General features: G+C 35.4%; 1 protein-coding gene across 2 annotated transcripts in view; it reads right to left on the reverse strand.

Moving 5' to 3' along the window:
- The window catches only part of CUL2 (cullin 2), a 115646-nt gene that overhangs the window by 67896 nt on the left and 23359 nt on the right, over positions 1 to 24391 (reverse strand). For both annotated transcript variants that reach the window (XM_016197155.2, XM_016197154.2), the window contains exons 2-4: positions 23947 to 24087; positions 13659 to 13761; positions 10730 to 10824 (exon numbers count right to left, since the gene is read on the reverse strand). In XM_016197155.2, coding sequence (XP_016052641.1) covers positions 10730 to 10824; positions 13659 to 13761; positions 23947 to 24065 — 317 coding nt within the window. In that variant the 5' untranslated portion in view covers positions 24066 to 24087. The remainder of the gene's footprint in view (positions 1 to 10729; positions 10825 to 13658; positions 13762 to 23946; positions 24088 to 24391) is intronic.

A 24391-nucleotide genomic window follows, 5' to 3' on the forward strand; every position in this document is an offset into this window, starting at 1 on the left:
TCCCAGTGAAGAACTGTCTACTAAACTTACTGTGGTGATCAAATTGTAAGCTATATAAACATTGGGGGGAAAAGAACTATCTAATACACAACATGCTACTATGTGAAATAATCCCATTCTGTTATGTGTTTACTTATTTTGTGCGCCCATCTCCTTTCTAGAATACAAGGTCTGCAAGCAAGGACCATGTCTTGGACACAGCATCTAGAAGAATGGCAGGAAGTTTTGAAGTCTTGAAAAAACACTTCTTTGACAAATTACTGAATAAACATATGGGTAACATTCCAGACAGCAGGAACAGCAAAAGCTAATACTAGAATACAAACTTGAAAAAGTAGCCTGGACCCAGATCATAAAAGCAAGCAGGAAATAAAAGTAATCACTAACATTTATGGAGCTCATATCATGTGTCAGACATAGCCCTAAGCATTTTATATAGCTGAATACCATGAGGTAGATATATGTGGTACTATCACGATCCTCATTTTATATATATGAAAACTGCAGCTTAGCTTAAAGAACTTGTCAAGGTCAATCTGCTAGTAAGTGGCAGAGCTAGCACAGAAATTCATGAGTTCTTCCACTCTCTTATTCAACAAATACTGCCTGAGTGTGTATTTTATGGCAGATACTATGCAAGGCACTAGGGACAGAGAGATTTTTAAAAATGTGGTTGCCCTGGCTGGTGTGGCTGAGTTGGTTGGAGCAATGTCCCATACACCAAGGGGCAGAGGGTTTGATTCCTGGTCAGGTCACATAACTGGGTTGCAAGTTTGATTCCAGGTTGGGGGGGGGAGGCAACCAATCAATGTTTCTCTTTCACACTGTTGTTTCTCTCTCTCTCTCTCTCTCGCTCAAAAACAAAAAAATGTGGTCCCCACCCCACATGAAGCTTGCACATCTGGTAAAATATACAAAAATAAACAAATGTAATATTTCAACAATGACATGTGTTCCTAAGGAGAGGGAACTTAAGTGTCATATCTTTACCATTTATATGTGTCTTCTTAAATGGATCTTTGCTCTAAAACAGTTCCTTTTTGGGGCAATGGTATTATGGCCATCCCAGTAATCTCACTTATCTTATCCTTCCAGTTCACCTCCTTTAACCAGTTGGTCTTTATGTTCTGCTAAACTATTCATCATCTCCTGTATGACTTTCCTTTTCACTTCCAATGCCATTTGTCTACTCTCCGCTTGGACCATGTGCAACACTCTCATGAATGGTTTCTATTTCCCCATTTGTGGCATCTCCAATTCATGTAAAAATTCTGCTTTCAGGATGTCACTTCCTTATTCAGAATCCTACAGTAGGCTCCCTTATACCTACATAGTAAGTGTAAACTTCTCAGAACAGTGGTTTGTTAACTCTGAAGAAGTAGCTGCTAGATCCGCAGAGGTCTGAATTCACTAATCTATTCCAAAGATCTGCATGTCTACTCCCGAGCCAGCACACTGTTTTAGTGGAGTTTATATGCTTATATCTGACAGGACAAGTCACTATTCTCTCTCCTTTATGGAATAAAATTTAAAATTTAAACTAACTTACATTAAATATATCTTTCTCATTCCAGATTTCTACTCTTGATATCTTAAGCTTGATAGACAAGATTTTAAAATAGTTTAAAGAAAAGAATTTAAAATGTAAATAGTGCAATTTTCATTTTTATATAGATACCATTCTTAATTTTTAAGTCACCGTAGTATTTTAAAATCAAAGTTATTAACCACACATATGTTTTTAAATAAAGATATATGTTCTAGAAAATCATAAAAGAAAATTACATCCAATAATTTCTTAAAATAGTTTATACTCTACCACACAGATAACACCTTTTTGTTCTGGTTAGGTATAATGCAATAGTACATGCTCTGTCAACAAAGTGGTTAATAAGCATCCTTTGCTTATCTGGAGTATGAGCAGTAACACAATAATATTTGGCAAGAATTAATAGCCTAAGGTAACTTAGGAAGCCTCTAAGAAATCAGGCTTTTCAATCTATCTTAGAAAACTCCATTACAAGAATTGTTCTCATGCTTATACCTACTGGATTTCAAGAGTTGTTAGTTCTCAAGCTAATGCCTTAAGTACTCTACTTCAAGGACCAGCAGGGTCTAAAAAGGTATGTAGTACTGGGAAAGGTGGGACACAAATATCATTATTTTTCTTTAAAATCAGATTCTTTAAGTCATCTATACTAATGTGTATCTATCATAATATAAATTAAATCTGAGTAAAGAAGAGGCTAGACAGTGATCAAATCTGTACACTTTAGAAAATATAACAAGTTTACCAAATAGAATAAATGGGAAATCAAAAATGGGAACTAATTCAGGGACTTTATCATTAACATTTCTGGTAAGAAAAAGCTTGAACCTTAGCAGTGCAAAGGAAATAATGAATTTAAGAGGTATCTGGAGGAGTCATCCAGTAGAGGTTAAGTGGAGACAATAACCCTAAGTGAAGGATATCTGAGACTTCTGGCATATATGTCCAGGTGTACAGTACTACTATTTATTAAAATTAGTCATGCTGGGGCAATGTGCACGTAAAAGATAACAAGCTCAGTCTTGAAAATCTGTAGTAGTACAATGTACTCATGGAACACCCTGGAGATACAGGAAGCTAGGTAAAAACACTCCTCTGAAACTTAAACTGCCTGCGATAAACAAATATTTTGGTGGCTATCAATATATAGGTTGTAGCTGAAACCAGCAATAATTGAGATCATCCTAGAATGAACATGTAGTGTGAGAAAAAGGATGAGAATAGAATCTACATAAGTGACTAAAAGAGTATATCTAGAATGAAACTAAGGTAGAATGAAGAAATTAAACGGATTTACTCAAACTAATCTGGATTAAAATTCCTGCCCTTGTAATTTTTTTAGCTGAGTGACCTTGAGCAAAGTCATTTAACCTCTCTAAAAAATGCAGATACCAACTATCTCATATTGTTTTATACACACACGTATGTATATCATGCATACTGCAACTTGTAATAAAAGCTCATTAATGTACAAATTTAATAGTTTTAATTTAAATAGTATCAAACTGACTTTGGTAAACAGAGATGCAGGAGAACCAAGAGAATTGTGTCTTAGAAAACTAAGAAAGAATAGAAAACCAACTTAAATCTGTACCAAAATGTCTCAGCTAAAAAGAGATCCCATTCCATGGTACACAGTTTAAACACACTCTTTTCTCATCTCCATACCAGTGGCCCAAGCTTTTCAGCAATGGCAAAGGCATGCATGCACTCTCACTCTTATCCTTAAAATGCCCCCAACTCTCTCCCGCAATATAGGAAATTCTTAAAAGCTCTATTTATGACTATCTGACTTTGGTGAATGAAGGGAAAAAACATCAAATGTCAGGATGTTTAACGTATGACAAACACTAGTTTATAAAAGCCAGAGCCACAGTAAAGGCTGCACATGTCAGCAATGACTGGTTTCTGGTTTTACTATATTTTGCTCGTCTAAAAAGAAAAAAAGCTACTGGCCACTAGAAGTAAGCTCCAGTTTCTAATACAGGCAACTTACAGTGATTAAACTCCAGTATTGTTATAAAAGACTAAGGGAACATGAATTAGTGAAGCAAAGGACAAACACACCAAGAAAACTGAGGCTTGGACCCAACGTGGTATTCCTGCATGGTTTAACTGTGCAGATAATCCTTTAAGACCAGGTCTATTCTTCAGCTTCTCCCAATGAGGAAATGAGGAAAGGGTACGTCTGTAGCTAACACATGGCAAAACTATCACTGCATCCATCAAACCACAACCATTTCAGGATAACAAACGCCAGGGCTAAACGTGAAAGTCCCAGGTGCTAATGGCACTACTTATTTATCCAGTAATCAATAAATAGTTCTCTGTATTCTGCACCTAAGCACTTCTTTCCATTTATACCATGAGAACTCACAGGAGTGGCACTTAACAAAAAAGAACTAAGAAGGGCGCTGGAGAGTATAGCTCAGTTGGCTGGAGCATTGTCCTGTTCACTGAAGGGTCCCAGGTTTGATTCCTGGTGAGGGCACATACCCAGGTTGTGGGCTGGATCCAAAGTAGGGGCACATGTGGGGGTCAACCAATCGATGTTCACTCGCATATCAATGTTTCGTGTGCTCTCTCTCCCTCTCCCATCCTCTCTCTAAAAAAATCAATAAAAGGCCCGGCCAGGCGTGGCTCAGTGGTTGAGCGTCGACCTAGGATCCAGGCGATTGGGGTTTGATTCCCGGTCTGGGCACATCCCCGGGTTGCGGGCTCAATCAATGACTCTTCATTGATCATTGATGTTTCTATCTCTCTCTCTCCCATCCTGTCCTCTCTCTGAAATCAATAAAGATATATTTTAAAAAAGAAGATCAATAAAAGTATGTCCACAGGTGAGGATTAAAAAAAAGAGATAAGGAAAAGACTAGGCAGACAGAGGTGGAGAGGGAAGTTTAGAAAGGGGAATATGGAAAAACACACATTAGAATTAGCCATTTAGGTCCTGTCCAAACACACCCAGTCCCAGAAGAGGAAACCACAAGCTGTAGAATGTGGAAAACTTCAAACAGGGTACTCAAAGCCAGTCACAAACAGTGTCTAATACTGGCCTGAACCACAGACCATCCAAAAGTCTAGGAGGCCTAGCAGACCTACTTCATACATAGAAACAAATCCAAACAGGCAGCAAAAATAGGGAGAAAAAACAAACAAGCCCAAAATGAAAGAACAAAAGAATTCTCCAGAAGAAGAGCTAAATGAAATGGAGAATAGCAATCTATCAGTTATACAGTGCAGAATATTGATCATAAAAATGCTCAACAGCATGAAAAAAGATATAGAAACTATGAAAGAAATTAAGAATGACATGGTAAAAATTAAAAACACACTGGAAGGAATGAACAGCAGATTAGGGGAAGCTGAGGATCAGATCAGCAAATTAGAAGGCAGGATAGCAAAAATCAATCAGAGATCCAAAAAGAAAAAAACAATGAAAAAACAGGAGGGCAGTTTAAGGAAACTGAAACATCATGAAACGTAACAACTTTCACATCACAGGACTGCCAGAAGAGGCAGAAAGTAATTGAGGGTTAAACAACCTGTTTGAAGATATATTGGCAGAAAACTTCCCTAACCTGGTCAAGGAAAAAGTCACACAAGTTCAGGAGGCACACAGAGTCCCAAGCAAGAAGAACCCAAAGAGGCTCACACCCAGACAAATCATGATTTAAATGCCAAAAATCCAAGACAGAGACAGAATCTTAAAGGCTGCAAGAGAAAAGCAAGCTGTTGCCTACATTGGAACTACTATAAGGCTGTCAGCTGATTTCTCATCAGGAACTCTATAGGCCAGAAGGGAATGGCATGAAGTATTCAAGGTAATGCAAAACAAGAATCTGAAACCAAGACTACTCTATCCAGCAAGGCTATCATTCAAAATAGATGGTGAAATAAAGAGCTTCCTAGATATAAAAACAAAGCTAAAAAAGTTTATCACCACCAAACCATCATTGCAAGAAATGTTAAAGGGACTGCTGTAATAAGAAGTTGAAATAGAGAGAATGAGAAACATAGGCATAAAGAAACAAAATTGCAAGGAATAAGTGCCTATCAATAACCTTAAACATAAATAGATTAAATGCTCCAATCAAAACATTGGGTAGCTGAATGAATAGGAAAACATGACCCAAATATATGCTGTCTAAAAGAGTCCCGTCTCAGAACAAAAGACACACAGGCTGGAAAAAAACACACACAAAACTTCTGGAGGACTTTAAAGGAGATACAGCCAGCAATACAGTAATATTAGTGGACTTTAACACCCCACTGACACCACCAGATAGATATTACAGATAAAAAATCAACAAGGAAACAGTGACTCTAAATGACACATTAGATCAGATGGTATTAATTGACATTTACAGGACAGTTCACCCCAAAGCTGTAGAATATGTCATTTTCCTCAAGTGCACATGGGACATTCTCAAAGACAGACCGTTAGTACACAAAACAAGTCTCTACAAGTGCAACAAGACTGAAATCGTATCAAGCATCTTCTCGATCATTTATACCATGGAATACCATGCAGCTATAAAAAAGGATCTCGTACCCTTTGAGAGAGCATGGTGGGAATTGAAGAGTATTATGCGAAGCAAAGTAAGGCAGTTAGAGAAAGACAAGGCATGGAACAGACTGGCAAATCTCAGAGAGAAGACAGGGGTGGGTGGGTGAGGAGAGAATTACCTAGTATCTTATATGCATATATGCATAACCCATGGTCACAGACAATATTGTGGTGAAGACCTTGGGGGGGGGTGCAGGGTTGAGGGGATCAATGGGGAAAAGTGGGGACATTTGTAATACTTCAACAATAAAGATAAATTATTTTAAAATAGTAATAATAAAATAAATAAATAAAAATCCTGTTAAAATATGCCAATTCTTATAATTTTCTTTTTCAATAAACTTTTAAAATTTTCAATTAAAATAAAATAAAATTGAAGGAAAAATAAAAAGCTTTGCAGAAATAAAGAGCTTTCTCTGAAGAAAAACTAAAGGACTTCATTACCTCCAAACCAATACTACAAGAAATATTAAGGGGCCTGCTTTTAGAAGAAGAGGAGGAAAGAAGAAAGAAGAAAGAAGGAGGAGAGAAGGAGAAGGCTACAAAAAAAAATAGTTAAAAAAACAAAATGGCAATAAATACATACGTATTAATAATCACTTTAAATGTAAACAGCTTAAATGCTCCAATCAAAAGACACAGGGTAGTTGACTAGATAACAAAGCAAGACCCACATATATACTGTCTACAAGAGACCCGTCTCAAAACGAAAGATACACACAGACGAAAATAAAAAATAGAAAAAGATATTTCATGCAAATTTTTAAAAAAGCTGGGGTAGTAATACTTTTATCTGACAAAATGGACTTTAAAACAAAGCCTACAGTAAGAGACAAAGGATATTATACATAATGATAAAGAGAGCAATCCAACAAGATATAAGACTGGTAAACATTTATGCACCCAATATAAGAGCACCTAATACATAAAGCAAATACTGAAGGATATAAATGGAGAAATTGACAGTAATAGTCATAATAGGGGACTTTAACAACACACTGACATCAATGGACAGATCTTCCAGAGAGAAAATCAACAAGGAAATGGTGGACTTAAATGACACACTAGAACAGATGGGTTTAATTGATACCTTCAGAGTATTTCACACCAAACTAGCAAAATATATATTGTTTTCAAGTGCACATGGAATATTTTCTAGGACACATCACATGTTAGGACACAAAACAAGTCTCAACAAATTTAAAAAGACTGAAATCATATCAAGCATCTTCTCTGACCAGAATTGTATAAAACTAGAAATCAACTATAGAAAAAACCTGAAAAACATTCAAACACATGGAGGCTAAATAACACGTTACTAAAAAATGAATGAGTTAACAATAAGATCAAAGAAGAAATAAAAAGTTACCTCAAAACAAATAAAAATGAGAACACAACAGTCTAAAATCTATGGGACACAATGAAAGCAGTCCTAAGGGAAATTAACAGCATTACAAGCCTATCTCAAGAAACAAGAAAAATGTCAAGTAGGCAATCTAACTTTACACTTAAAGGTACTGGAAAACAACAGGAAACAAAGTCCAAAGAGAGCAGAAGGAAAGAATTAATAGACCAGAGCAGAAATAAACAAAATAGAGTCTAAAAACAAAACAAAAGATCCATTAAACCAAGAGCTGGTTCTTTGAAAAGATAAATAATATTGACAAACCTTTAACCAAACTCATCGACAACAAAAAGAGAGGAGCCAAAGAAATAAAATCAGAAATGAAAGGGGAGAAGGAGCAACTGACACCGAAGAAATACAAAGGATTATTTAACAGCTATATATGAACATGCTGGAACAATCTGGAAAAAATGGATAAATTTATAGAAACATAAAATCTTCCAAAACTGAATCAGGAATAATCAGAGAATCCAAATAGACAGATTACAACTAGTGAAACTGAAACAGTAATTAAAAAAACTCCAAACAAATAAAAGTCCTGGACTGAATGGCTGCACAGGTGAATTTTTTTTTAAATAAGCCTCCTTTTATTATTATTTTTAAATATGTCTTTATTGATGTCAGAGAGAGGAAGGGAGAGGGAGAGAGATAGAAACATCAATGATGAGAGGGTCATTGACAGGCTGCCGCCTGCATACCCCCTACTGGGGATTGAGCCCACAACCTCAGCATGTGCCCACAACCCCAGGAATCAAACCGCAATCTCCTGACTCCTAGGTCGATGCTCAACTCCTGAGCCACGCCAGCTGGGCACTTCACAGGTGAATTTTACCAAATGTTAAAAGAACTAATACCTGTCCTTCTCAAACTCTTCCAAAATATTCAACAGGACGGAAAACTTCCAAGCTCAGTTTACAAGGCCAGCATTATAGTAATTCCAAAACTAGATAAAGACACAACAAAAAATTATAGGCCAATATCCCTGATCAACATAGACGCCAAAATGCTCAACAAAGTATTAGCAAAGTGGACCCAGCAATACATTAAAAAGATCATACACCATGATCAAATGGGATTTATTCCAGGGATGCAAGGTTGGTACAATATCTGGAAATCAATAAATGTGATATACCACACAAACAAAATGAAGCATAAAAACCACATGATCATATCAATAGATGCAGAAAAAGCATTTGATAAAATCCAGCACTCATTTATAATAAAAATTCTCAGCAACTGGGTACAGAGAGAACATATCTCAATATCATACAGAATATATGACAAATCCACAGCCAAGATCATACTCAGCAGGCAAAAAGTAAAAGTGTTTCCCTTAAGATTAGGAACAAGACAGGGATGTCCACTTCCACCCCTCTTATTCAACATACTACTGGAAGTCCTAGCCACAGCAATCAGACAAGAAGACGAGATAAAAGGCATCTACATTGAAAAGAAGGAAGTAAAATTGCCATTATTCACAGACAACACGATATTGTATATAGAAAACCCTAAAGACTCCACCAAAAAGCTGTAAGATCTAATAAATGAATTCAGCAAAGTAGCAGGATACAAAATTAATATTCAGAAATCGGTGATATTTTATATAACACCAATAATGAACTATCAGAGAGTGAAACTAAGAAAGCAATCCCATTTACTACTGCAACAAAAAAAAATACGATATCTATGAATAAATTTAACCAAGGAGGTAAAAGACCTGTACATTGAAAACTACAGGACACTGAAGAAAGAAACTGAGAAAAATACAGGGACCTGAGTAGACACCTCTCCAAAGAGAACATACAGATGACTAATAGACATAAGAAAAAATGCTCAACATCACTAACCATCAGAAAGATGCAAATTAAAACAATGAGGTATCATCGCACATCTACAAGAATGGCTACCATCAATAAATCAACAAACAAGTGCTGGTGAGGATGTGGAGAAAAGGGAACCCTAGCTAGTGCATTGTTGGTAGGAATTCAGACTGGTGCAGCCATTGTGGAAAACAGTACGGAGTTTCCTCAAAAAATAAAAATAAAAAATGGAACTGTCTTTTTATCCAGTGATCCCACTTCTAGGAATGTATCCTAAGAATCCTGGCCCTAGCTGGTTTGGCTCAGTGGTTAGAGCATCTTGTACTGAACGGTCCCAGGTTCGATTCCAACCAAGGGCATGTACCTCGGTTGCAGGTTCCATCCGTGGCCCCAGTTGGGGCACATGCAGGAGGCAACCAATCGATGTGTCTCTCTCACATCAATGTTTCTCTCTCTCACTCTCCCTTCCACTCTCTCTGAAAAGCAATGGAAGAAAAACATCTTCGGGTGAGGATTAAAAAAAATAATAATAATAAAAGAATTCCGAAACACCAATTCAAAAGAATATATACACTTCTATGTTCATAGCAGTGTTGTTTACAATAACTAAGATCTGAAAACAGCCCAAGTGCACATCAGTAGGTGAGTAAATAAAAAAGCTGTGGTATACCCTCACCGGTGTAGCTCAGCTGGTTGGAGCATTGTCCTGTACACCAAAAAGTGGTGAGTTCAATTTCTGGTCAGGGCACATACCCGAGTTGCAGCTTTGATTCCCAATCGGGGTGTGCATGTGGGGTGCGTGTGTGTGTGTGTGTCTCCCCCTCCCTGCCTCCCTTCCTCTAAGATCAATAAAATAAATAAATAATTAATAAATAAATAAAATGTTGTGTAACATTTACACAAAGGAATACTACGTGGTCATAAAAAAGGAAATCTTACCTTTTTCGACAGCATGGATGGACCTGGAGAGTATTATGCTAAATGAAATAAGCTAGTCAGAGAAAGACAAATACCATATGATCTCACTAATACCTGGAACCTAATCAATAAAATAAACTGACAGAGTAGAAACAGAGGGACAGTTACATAGAACAGACTGACAGCTGTCAGAGGGGGTGGGGGAGGAGGGTACTGGATGAAAGGTGAAGGGATTAGCCAAAAAACATATGTGCATAACCCAAAGACACAGACAACAGTGGTGATGGCCACAGGGAAGTGGGGGTGGGAGCTGGGTGGAAGTGGAAAAAAGGGGCGGGAAATGGAGACATCTGTAATAGTGTCAATAATAAAGTTAAAAAAATAAAAATAAAAATATTTTTAAAAACCCTTCAATTATGAATGCCAACAATACTGTTTAGATTGTCAGAGTTTAAAAGAGTACTTACCTATACAAGCAGTCCATATAGTCTGCGCCCTTGCTATATTCCTCCCAATACCTATGATACATAACAAGTACTTGCTCTTCAGACTCCAGAACTCTCTATATAAAGAAGAAAAATATTTTCACTTGGAAGCACTAGTCCTTTTCATTTGTAAGGTATAAAATTTATCCAAAGTTAATATTCTAAAATAACTGACATAATTTAAGCATTATAAATTACATTTATAAATTCCATTCTAATTTAACTACCTTTAGTAACAATGAAACAACTAGGAAAAAATGTGAGTCTCAGGTATGAAACTGAAGCATGCATACCGGAGAGTAAAGTGTTTCATTCTCTAAGATAAAAGGACAAAATGTAATGATTTGATGTTTTCTTTGGGCTAAAATATATTTAGATCAGTTCATACAGAACATAATTCTATTGCCATGTTTCTATGTGTTTCCTCAAATCCATCACATTTGATCAACCTGCTAAGTATATTAGTAAATCAGCCTGATATATCACTATTTCAAATTATTCACTTTTGTGAATAAGACTGTTTATGAAAATTGACATCTTTGCCAAATTCCCAAAGTATTTTTAAATTTATTTTATAAAAACATTTTTTGAAGAATGAAAATCAAACTGAAACCTGAGGTCTAATTTTTTAAGTTACTTTTAAAGAAAATCTAATCTAACAATAAAAATACATTGGACTGATATTCAGGGGATTAACTGTCCATATGACCTTAAGAAACCATGACTTCAACTTTTACCTAATTAATTATCTAATGAAATTATTTTAAACTTGGAATTTTAACAATTAAGGCTCATAACAATAGACATACCCTATAAATCCCACTTTTGCTTATCATATTGGTAAATAAATTAAAAATAGCAACTATTAATAATACTGGCAAATAGGGTACCCTTGAAAGTGCTATTGCTGGTTTGACAGAATATAAATCCAAGAACAATTTGTTACTATTAAAAACACTAAAAAATGTTCATGACTTATGACTTAGTATTTCAAGGTCTAGGAATTTATCCTACAAAAACCTTGGTTACACAAAAATTATTTAACCACAATGATGTTCACAGAAATATTGTTGGTAATAACAAATTATATAAATTGGAAATAATCCATATGGCCAGCAACACGGAAATACTTAGACAAATTATAGTATCTCCACACCATGAAAAATTTTACCATCATTGCCAGGAGCACAAAAGTCTATATAATGACAAAGAAAAAGGGACTTGAAATATTATTAAAAACAAAAGCAGATTATAAGGTGTATAACATGACTTCATTTTCTAATAAAAATGAAAGTCTACACAAAGCAAAAATATGCATTACAGGAATTATTAAATCAAATTACATATATATTAATATATACCAAAAGACACATATTTTAATAAAGACATACCAAAAATATTAACAGTGATTAATTCTGGAGGTATGTTATGGTGATGTTTAATTTCTTTTTTGCTTATCTGTATGTCCTAAATTACCTATAAAGGTATTGTAATACTTTATTAATTTAAAAAGTTCCCTCCCCTAATCAAATCAAATTTTCTTCTCACAGGTGAAACTGATTTTGTTGGCTATATTAACAATTTACTTTGTCATCTACACGTTAGCCAATTTCTTTTTTTTGTCACTGGATCTGAGAACATATAGTGTATAATTAATAAAAGTATTATAAACTTTCATAAAACTACTTCAAAATACCATTTTTAATTACACACTATACCAATGTTAATTTCTTAGTTTTAATACCATTCCACTATTACACATGATGTTATCACTAAGAAGTTGAATAAAAAGTATACGAGAACAAATTCTGTACTATTTTTGCAACTTTTCCATAAATCTAAAATTACTTCAAAGTTAAAAAAAAATCACACAACCTATGCTAAAATATAAAACTGCAAAATTTATAAATGCCTTAAACAATTATCAGTTATGCTCGCCATAGCAAAACTTCAATTTTAAAATGAACTTAACATAGTAAACATTTTAAGACTGATTTAAAGCACTTGTTATCAATATCACTTTCATGAACTGGTAAATGTACATGTTCTAATATGTACATATTAGAACACTGTATCTGCCATATACAACAGAAAGTAGAGCATTTCCTCTGAATGTTTTAAAGGCAACTATCACATGATCAACTGAGCTCTACTTATGAGTTATTACCACTTTAAAAACTATCTGTTCTAAGCTTTGTGCAGAGTTAGACATTAGACTGTTATTTTATCTCCATTTTATAGATGAAGAAACTTAAAGTAGGTTATGTGAGTTGCCCATGGTCACACAGCCACTACAAGTTAAGAGTCAAGTTTCTAGCCCAGACAATAAATGATCTCATTCAGCTCCTGATAAGATCAGTGGGTAAGTTAGAAATGCTGTCTATAATCAAATACTGCAAATTCACTGTTTATGCACAGATCAAGTCTATGATGTTACCCTCATACATATGGCATACTAACCAAAGAAACTGGTCAGAAACAGTTTCTATCATGCTTTTAAATTTCCCTTTTTAATTTTAGGTTTTTATAAGACTTTATATAGGAAATAAGGAGGCAGCTAAAAAGTTGACAGATAATAATAAAGGCAGCTTTACCAAGAGGCGGGAAGCAACAGTAAGAGAAAACTTGGTTCTACCCAGAGAACACAGAAGCACATTTTAGAGGTGGATACACTCTACTCTTCCACTTACTACTAACATGATCTTAAGCAACTATACTAATTTCCCGGGAGAACCTAACAGCACAGTGCTTGACTAATAGATCTTAAATATATATAATTAGAAATATGCTATTTAGGAAACAAAACAAATAAACCTTAATTTGCTCTTACTTCTGCACTGCAAAACAATGAACTACGCAAATAACTATGCTGCCACAAACATATTTATATCGTCTATGTATCATTCCTTACCTTGTGCAAATGCCGTACGTGATTTTCCAAAAAAATCTTAGTTTCTGTATAAAGTCTTTCTCCAAGGGGTTCAGGATAGGCCACACATAAAGCATAGATATCTCTAGTTAAACTGTTAAGGTTTTCACATGCATTGGAGATATTCTTTAAAACAAATGAGATTTAACTAAAATTTCACCTTAAAAAATAAAAAATCATTATTTCATTTTTGTGGTTTAGGATTATATAGGCATAGATATAGAATAAAAGGTAAAACATATAACCATGCTTACTTTAAAAAGCACTAGAAGACATATTCCTTTACTCATTCAACAAATATTTATTGAGGATCATTTGACAGTATTGTAAGAAAATTGCTCCTCTTAGAGAGATTAAAATTCAGAGGATGATTCTGGAAAGTCAAGTTACCCAGACACCTACAAAATAAGGTTTATGTAAAAAAGGACTTAAACATAATACCAACAGCCCAGCTGGGCATGGATCAGCGGTTGAGCATCAACCTAGGATCCAGGAGATCAACCTAGGATCCAGGAGATCGGGGTTCGATTCCCGGTCAGGGCACATGCCTGGGTTGTGGGCTCAATCCCCAGTCAGGGACGTACAGGAGGCTGATCAATGACTGTCATCATTGATATTTCTCTCTCTCTCTCTCCCCTTTCCTCTCTCTGAAATCAATAAAGATATATTAAAAAACAAACAAACATAATACCAACAAAGGGCTACGGAATATCACAAGAGACAGATATGTCTAAGCAATTCTGAAAAACAAGTTACAAAAATTACTCACTTGACACATTTTCCCACATCACAGTACTCATCAGAATATCCTACAACCTATCCACTGACCTTTAGCATTTATTCTATTAGAAGAATTATAGTATGAATAGTAATATTAATTAAGTTTTTGAACACCCACTAAGTACCTTGCTAGGTATCACAGGTGGTATGCTGTAGAGTTCTTTATCAGGAGTCAGAGGAAATGGGATCTGCTTGAGACATTTATTAGCCAGCGATATTGACCAAGTCTCTTAACTTCTCTGCATTGTCATTCCCTCATCTCTAAGATAATAAACCTTCTCCTGATATCTCTATAGGATCCTTGTAAGATCCAAATAAGCTCATGTATGTTAAAGTGCTTTATGAACCACACATCACTCACTGAAAGTGGAAAATAAAATACACATGAAGCAATCTGAGACCAGTCTAATTTGAGATGCAGATAAAAACTGAAAATAAGGTTATTTGGGATGGAGTCAAGTATTTATATTGAACATAAGGATCAGGAAATATGACAAAATAATAATTTGTGCTTAAAAATATATCAGAGGTAGAAGGTAGGTTCTTCCCCATCTGTAAGCCCCATTACATTTTATATATTCTTCTTCTATAGAACTTATTTTTATTTTATTTTTCTTTTTAATATATCTTTATTGATTTCAGAGAGAGGAAAGGAGAGGGAGAGAAAGATAGAAACATCAATGATGAGAGAGTCATTGATCAGCTAGCCCGCAACCCAGGCATGTGCCCTGACAGGGAATCGAACCCTGATCGCCTGGATCCAAGGTCGATGCTCAACTGCTGAGCCATGCCCAGCCGGGCTAGAACTTATTTTTATACAATAAAAATTATTTATATCTTTGTCATCCGCACTAGCCTGTTCTTAATCATCTCTATATTCCCAGCCCCCAGGCATAGTTCTTGACATGTAACAGGCACTTATTCAACTGTTGGTGATGCAAAGGAAATAGCAATCAAATCTGACATACTCTGCCTATTAACCTAGTATCATTACTCTGGAAAGAACAAGCGGCCCTCCTCATGTGAGCCTTCTTCACATGGAAATCTGGTAGATATCAAACTTTCCGATGTTCCTTCTAAATCCTTTTATTTATTTTTAATTAATATTAGTAACTAATAAACTAGCTTCACATGTATATGTATATATATTTCTTCAATATATTATTCTATTAAATATAAATATAAATTTTCTTGCCCGGCCGGGTGTGGCTCAGTGGTAGAGCATCGACCTGGGATCCAGGCGATCAGGGTTCGATTCCCAGTCAGGGCACATGCCCGGGTTGCGGGCTAGCTGATCAATGACTCTCTCATCATTGATGTTTCTATCTCTCTCCCCCTCTCCTTTCCTCTCTCTGAAATCAATAAAGATATATCTAAAAAAAAAAATTTTTCTTTTTTAAATGTTTTTTGTTGATTTTAGAGAGGAAGGGAGAAAGAGAAACATCATGATTTGTTGTTTTATTTATTTACACATTCATTGGTTGATTCTTATATGTGCCCTGACCAGGGACTGAACCTACAACCTTGGCGTATCAGGATGATGCTCTAACACAAATGAGCTACCTGGCTAGGGTTAAGATTTTCTTTATATTAAAAAACAAACATAATGAAGCAAAAATATCCACATAGTATAATATCACTGTGCCCATTTTTTGTAAAAAAAACCACAAAACCACACACACACAATATGAAACTATCACAATTGTTTTAAATCAACTTAGATACAATGAACTAGAAGATTATCTAAGTAAAATACTACCTAAGAATTATCAGCAATACCATATCAAAATATTAACCTATATTATAAAGAAAGTAGAGATTTGAATATATACCACACAAATTCTATAGAGAATTGACAATAGTTTGGTGGATGGGAGATGAAACAGGAATCAATAGAAAAGGAGCTTCAAAATAATGTATTATATGAGCTTCTGGATCCTACTTGGAGTCCCTCTAGGTTTCAGCTCTAAATTCCTTTAAAAAAAAAAAAAGTCCTAGTTCACTACATAATTTAAATCTCTAAAAGTTTTGTTCTGTTTTGTTTTACCATAGAGAGTTATACTCAATCTCAATTACTCATCACAAACCAACCTAATAAAATCAGATACAAAAGAGCTGCCTGAATTAAATGTATGAGATGTCAGGATAGTAGTTAACTTTAGTGACTGAGAGGGAACAAAAGGTTTTCTGGTGTGCTAAGACTGTTCTATTTGTTGACCTGGCCCAGTCGCTCTGTTCGTTGGAGTGTTGTCCCATACACCAAAAAGGTTGTGGTTTTGATTCCCAGTCAGGGCACATGCCTAGGTTTCAGGTTCGACTCCTAGTCGCGGTTCGTACAGGACACAATTGATGGATACTTCTCTCTCACACCCATGTTTCTCTCTCTTTCTCTCTCTCTCTCTAAATCAATAAACATATCTTCCAGTGAGGATTTTTTTAAAAAGTAATCTATTTATTGAATACACAAGTATGTTCACTTTATGAAAATTCATCTGTATTTTTCATGAGTATTTTTAAGACTAAATTTAGCCAGAATCTAGATCAACAATCCTTTCAGCAAAGGTGACTTATTATCATTAAGTTCTAAATACCTACTTCCAGAATTTTCACCCAACATATTTGCTTCACTTATTTTTTCCTTAAGCTATATACATACTTATTTCTAGAATACACAACTTACTTGATACTGAAAAATTAAAATGATTCAATACCATAAATTCAGCATATGCTACTTATGTGCCCAAATGTTCACTTAATATATCCACTGCATGTACATGTACACAAAATTGACTACAAGGATTCACACCACAGGACTCACCTTCTTTCTGCTAAGGGTTAAAAGGATCTGTGCAAGGGAGGCAATTTAGGGAGACTTTCCCATTTTATTACATATATAAGACATGTACTATCTTCCTCAGTGAGAATGTATTCATATATATATATATATATATATATTTTTTTTTTTTTTTTTTTTTTTTAAATTGATTTTAGAGAGAGGACAGAAGACAGGAAGACAGAGAGACATGGACTGGTTGACTCCTGCACACGCCCCAACTAGGGTTCAAACCCACAACCTGGGTAATGTGCCAAAACCAAGAATCAAACCTGCCACCTTCTGTTATACAGACATCGCTCCAATTTTTTTAATGGATTCACCTTAATAAATTTTTTAAATTAGTATTTTAACTCACCACAGTTTGGGGTCTCAGTTAACTACTTTATAATTTCATTCAACTGCCTAAAAGATATTCCTAAATGTGTTCTTTTTCTCTAACCTACTCAAATATCCAACCACCCTGGAATGTTTAGGCCTTAGAAAGAACACCCAAGAAGAACATTTTTCAAGACACTTTAAAAGACAAAAAATGTGAAATAACTGGAGGTCACATTTAGACTTAAACACTCTCTTCCCCAAAGTCATCTTTTCCTCAGGTCTCTCTTCAGGAAGCCAAAATATAAAAATCCCCGTTTATGAACTTTCCACTTAAAAATTCTGTCAGAAACAAAACTGTTCCAGAGCAAAAGCTCTGAACTGTTAAAACCAAAACAGTGCTGGCCAGCAGCAAAATTATTTTAGTTCATTTTCTCCATTAAAAGGTTCTTCCTATACTTGGACTTAATTTTGAATTTTAATATTATTAACTCTATTGTATAGTGGGTCACAATGAGTTTTGAAATGGCAATAAAAGTAAAAATTATCTTAAAATTGAAAATGGTAAGACAGTGAACAAATAAGAATTTGGCAATAAAAAAATAAACATGTTTATTGACATTTCTGAGGAGGAAGAATGAAAATGCCACATGTAAAAAATGAATCTATAAAATCATCAATTAGAATCAGCAGCAACATCAAATATTGGTCTGACTTAATTTAGAAGCACAGAATGAAACTGTTGCTGGTGCGCCAACCAGAGATTACTATAGAGAAAACCTTTTTGTAACTGCACAATCTGAGTGATAGGTGCTAAGTATAGGTGCCAAGGCTACTAAGAAGTTCTCCTTTTAACACTTGTGAAGATCAAGGATGGAGATTACCTGCCTCAACATTCTTCACTGAAGTCAAAATTGGTATACGTTTAAAAAAGAAGCCTAATAGAATATAAGTTAGAAACCAGGACAATAGTATGCCTGGTTTTTAAAAGCCCGGGAAGGCAATCTTAAATCTCCCCTTGCTTAATCAACTTGAACTTTTATATAAAACCATTTAGAAGCTAAATTGTCCTTAAGTAGGAGAGCTCCTATATTACACTGCTGGGGTTTGGGAATTGTCCTAACAGCAGAAAACCATGAATAAAAGTAAACCAAAGAACTCCAAACCAGAGAAACAAATAGTAAGTGTAGATCGATACTTAGCCTCTACAGAGGAAAGCACTTAATAAAGGGTAAATTCCAAATAACTCTAGAGACTGCTCCAAAGCTGTTATAAAGCTTTTGTTATGAACCATCATTATTACTTGTGTTAGGCACAATTCTGAAAATGGAATTAGAAGTTTCCTACCCTTATACCTGAGACCGTGAATATATCACACACCCAAGTTACTTTACATGGCAAAAGGGACTTTGCAAATGCAATTAAATTACTAATCAGTTGACCCTAAAGTAGCCCTGGCACGGTGGCTCAGTTGGTTGGAATGTTATCCTGTACACCAAAAGGTTTCAGGTTTGATCCCTGATTGGGAGTGTAAGGGAGGCAACCAATTGATGTTTCTCTCTCTCTCCCTCTCCCTTCCTCTCTCTAAAATCAATAAGCATAACCTTGGGTAAGGATTAAAAAAATATAAAAATAAAAATAAAAGAAACATAACCCTGGACTTTCCTCCTAATCTAATAGCAGGAGTCCTTTAAAAGCAGGTCCCCACCATCTCTTCTCTGCTCCCCCCCCCCCGCCCCCGTTGCTAGCTGCAGAAGAAGTCTGAAAGAGTCAAAGCACAGAAAGATTTGACATGACCTTACTGGCTTTGAAGACGGAGGGGGTTGCCTGCAAAAACTGGAGAGTGACCACAAGTCACTGAGAGCAACTCCTGGCCAACAATCAACAAGGAAACAGGAATCTTAATCACAAAACTGCAAAAAATTAAATTCTGCCAATCAATAGGAGTGAACTCAGAAGAGGACCCTGATTTCTAGAGAACATTTTAGCCTTGTGAGATCCTGAGCAGAGAACACAGTCACACCATGGACTTCTGACCAACAGAACTGTGAAATAATAAGTGTTTCTTTAAACTGGAAAAATTTGTGGTAATTTGTTATGCATCAAAATACACTGATGTTTTCTATTTACATTAATTATCAACCAGAATGCCCTGCATTTTGGATCCAGTACATTTATGAGGGATAAATGTTAAAAGCCCCATTTATCAACACAATAAGAGAATTAGCCAAATTTTAATGATATTTGTTTCACCTATACAGTATGCTTAATGGCATTTAGCTGACAGAAGCTATTCAATCACCAACTATTTGCTAGATGTCTATATGTACCAGATGCTGGGAATATAGCAGTCAACAAAACAGACAAGAATCCCTGCCCTTAAGGAGCTTATATTTAATAAAAATGTTTGTGGACAAGGGTTCAATAAGTTCCATACTTATACATGGTAAACACTTCAATTGGCAGCCAAACTTCCTTCATGCTGACTACAAGACTTTGGCATTTTTACCCCAGCACTCTATCCTACAGTATCAGTAAATTACTTTACCCCCCTTGGGCCACAGAATTCTCAACTGTAAAACTGAACTAATAACATATATTTTACAAGGTCATTTGCAAAAAGTTAATTACACACATATATGTTGAAAGAAAATGACAAATGTACACAGTATGATTCCATTTATAAAGTTCAAAACAGAAAGAATTAACCAATATTGCTTAGGGTTGTATATATAAAAGCAGTTATGCTGTTTTTAGAAAAACAGGAAATAGGTGCAAAAGTCAGGATACCACAGTACCTCCAAGGGAAAGAGGGGCTCCTAACTGAGGGACATGTGGTGGTGTGGGTTTGGTGGATGTTGGCAGTATTCTAGTTCTTAACCAACCTGTGTGGTGATTATACAGGTGTTTCTTTACAATTATTTGTTCAATTCTACATGTATATCTTTCGAACTTTTCCACATATGTATTCTATTTCACACCCCCCCAAAAATGCTTTATAAAAATCAAGTTCTAACACATATGGTAGTACATAATTTTGAAGGAGCATTTTTCATTTTCAAAATGTTAAAGTTTTATGGCCATTAAAATTCTACCTAAGATATCTGGAGGTCAGAAGTCAACCTTATATTCTTGGGCAAAATAACAGGGAAATGGAGGGAATTCTACTTTGGAACAATCAGTAACACAGCCCTTTATTTTCCTAATTAAAATTTAAAGTGAGAGATTACACTTTTAAATTTACTGTTTTGGTAGATATTTTTTATTTTAAGGGCAGGAGGAGAAAATCCATGATGGAGTTAAGAATAACTGGACTATCTTAGATGAATCAAACAATAAACATCTTAGAACTAATAATTGATTGAAAGCGTACTTTCTAGGTTAAGTCAGCTATTTCAAAGCCATTTACAAACCAACTAATTAAGTGTATATTCTCTATAGTAATGAACACATTTATTCTTTTCTTTCTCTTTATCTTATACTTATTTTCCCCTTTTTTATAATCTTCTATCACCAATTCCTTCTCTTCTCTCTCTGCTCATTATTTTAGTTAAAAGAGACTTAAAAGTGTCTTAGCACTTGCCTAGCCAACCTCATTAACACACAAGTAACCTTTAACACTTTAGTTACTATGATTCCTACCCAAAAACAACCCATGAAAATCTATGTAAAAATTTAAGAGACTAATTCAGCAAAAAGCTCTTCAAAGTTTGTAAAAATCCATATAATTATCCTCTAAATATACTGGAAAGTGTAAGGAATTAGATGTTCAAAATCTTGTATTCGTCTATTAGCACTGTCCAACGTGGCTGCTCTCCCTCCTACAGCTGTGACCCCTTCCTGTTCTCTGCCCTAAGGTCTCCTCCCTCCTCTCCCCACCCTAGAGGGCCGGTGTAGGGGTAGTGGGGGGATCCTAATGTCTTAGTTTCCACAGTAAGGTTTGCCTGTGTATAGACCTCTGTTCAATAAATTATTGGCATGAATTAAAGTTTAAAAATAATCTTGTATTCATGTCTGTGCTCCATCAGTTACAACCTGCATGACCCTTTACCCCGAGTATCAGTTTCCTCATCTGTTACATAAAGACAATAATTATATCTGCCCTATTAATCTGATAGGCTTGTTTGAGGTACCAAATAACACTTAAAAACATAAACGATCTTTGCAAACTATGAAGTCTTCCATAAACATTACCATCATTTTATGTATCATTAGTGCCTAGAACATAGGTAACCTAACAAAGGTTTTACTAGCAATTGCAATTTTAATGAATTAAATGTTTTCCTGTTGGTCTAAAAGAACTCCATTGTTCTTAGATCAACATTCAGCTTAATATTAACTGAGTTAGGCTTTGAGAACAAATTGAATCACACTATCTCCTGAAATTCAAGTGTTTCTAAAGAACATATGCCCCACATAATGAGGGCAGCCATCCTTCAGCCCTAGAAGATTGGTATAGAGGGCAGCACAGAGTCTGAAAGAACCCTGAACCTCCATACATTCTGATAATACATCTCATCTCGCTTCTTCGGGAAAGGATCTCTGGTTCCTACAGGGTCCATCCAGTACTCAAGTTTTCTTTTAGGGCCCTAGGACACTGCCAAACTATTTGGACGCAGAGACCCAGGCCTCAACCCTGCCCTCTTTCTTCACCCTGAGATGTGACACGTGTTATTTCCTGTGGTAAAAAAACTGAAGTGGTTCAGGAGTCTGACAGTATACATGTTGTCCTCATGCCTACCCTACCTTGGCCCCTGGCAGATGCTGAGCAGTACTGATAAGACTGCTGTCCACAACTCTGCCCCTATTACCTTGGCTGAGGGTTCCCAGAGACACTTTAACCTCCCAAACACTAAGAAGCTAAAATATTTATTATTTTGGGTTTTTTCTTGGTGCCAGAGTTTACATCCTAGGTGCTAGGTTTGTAGTGTGGTTTTTATATGATATCATTATTTAAATTACATTTTATTATACAAATAACAAATATATAATCATATACTATATACAATATACGTAATACATATATATAAATATATATATATTTTAAAGATTGCTGTCATGTAAAAAATGCAGGACACCGGGTTTCAGACTGACCAAGGGAAACCTCATATTTGTTTTCTCATATGCAACTCCTAATTCACAAATATAGACAACCCACTTAAAAAAACATGTTTCTGTCTCAGTCACTGAACTTGCCATTCACTCCCTCCCCTCAAATATCTGTTAGAACTTGCTCCCTCACTTTGTTTCAGTCTCTACTCAAATATCATCTTCCTCAGAGAGGCTTTCCTTGACATCCCTTCTAAAAGAGCCACTCACATAAGTACTTCAACCATTCTCCACACCCTTGTGTATTATGTGTTGTTGAGTAGGTTTTGACTCCTGACCACCCAATGAGTGATATCCACCACATCTGTCCTCAGCAACCCTGATCAGCTCCTATAGACTCACGCCTGTGGCTTCTTTTATGGAGTTAATCCATCTCATATCTGATTTTCCACTTTTCCTGCTGCCTTCTACTTTTCCTAGCATTATTAGCTTTCCCAAAGAACACTGCTTTCTCATGATGTGCCTGAAGCAGGATAGCTTCAATTTTGTCATTTTTACCTCCAGCAGTCCTTCAGGCGTAATTTGCTCTAGGACCCACCTGTTTGTCTTTCTGGCAATTCAGTGTATCCATAGAGTTCTCCTCCAACACCATATTTCAAGTGAATCCATTTTTTTCCTATCAGTCTTCATTATCCAGCTTTTGCACCCGTACATAATAACTGGAAATATGCGAGTGTAGATGATCTTAGCCTTGTCTCTAATGACACATCTTTGCTCTTGGTGATCTTTCCTAATTCCTTCATTGCTGCCCTTCTGAGTCTCATCTGTCTCTTAATTTCTTGGCTGCAGTCTCCATTTGAATTGATGACCCCTATTCTGCTTTACTTTCCCCACAGTATTTATCACTACCTGTTATTAGAAGCACTGGCATTAGATTTTGTTTTTATATCTGTTTACTGTTTGTTTCCCTTAGTAAAGGGAAAGTAGTTTATTTTATTCACAAATGTATTCCCTAAAGTAGTACCTGACACATAAGTGCTCACTAAGTATTTGTTGAATGAAAGGTTATCAAAGATTAATGATTACCACATATAGGTGATGAACTTGGAAATGTATACAACATATTTGAAAACAGTCACAATGAAATGTTCTTCCATTTATATAAGCTTCAACCTATTTTCACTTTTGAACAGGTTTATCAATTTTGAAACATATATCATGTTCATTGATATATTTATCAATGCAATATTATCAATACAAGACCATTTATCAATGCCACTAAAAGGATACGAGAAGCGATCGTTCCATGTTGCTCTTTCGACGTATTCCAACATGACAACAGCTTTGATTGTCGTTAAAAGTTTGTTCCATGTTTCATCAAAATCTACTACTCTTGGTTTCAAAGACATTGTGCAAGTTTAGTGTTGAAATCTGTTAATTATAAACAACAGTAATGTTAGCATGAGTTCTACAAGATCAGTTATTTGTTCGTAAAACACTACATAATTAAACAACATGACAGATGAAAGAGGTGAGAACAGAACCTGGCACATAGTAAGAACACAGTAAACATTGGCTACTATCTTTTTATGACTATCCAGACAAGGAATTCCACAAAGTATTTGCATTCTTTTCAAAATGGAAAGCTTTTAGTACAAATTACTTATAATCAGGGTGTTATTCCAAAGATTTGGAAGCTTCATTTAATGTGTTAACGTAAAAAAGCTGCAACTCA

Source organism: Miniopterus natalensis, chromosome 1 (genome assembly GCF_054644295.1).
Source record: "Miniopterus natalensis isolate mMinNat1 chromosome 1, mMinNat1.hap1, whole genome shotgun sequence".
Lineage (NCBI taxonomy): Eukaryota > Metazoa > Chordata > Mammalia > Chiroptera > Miniopteridae > Miniopterus > Miniopterus natalensis.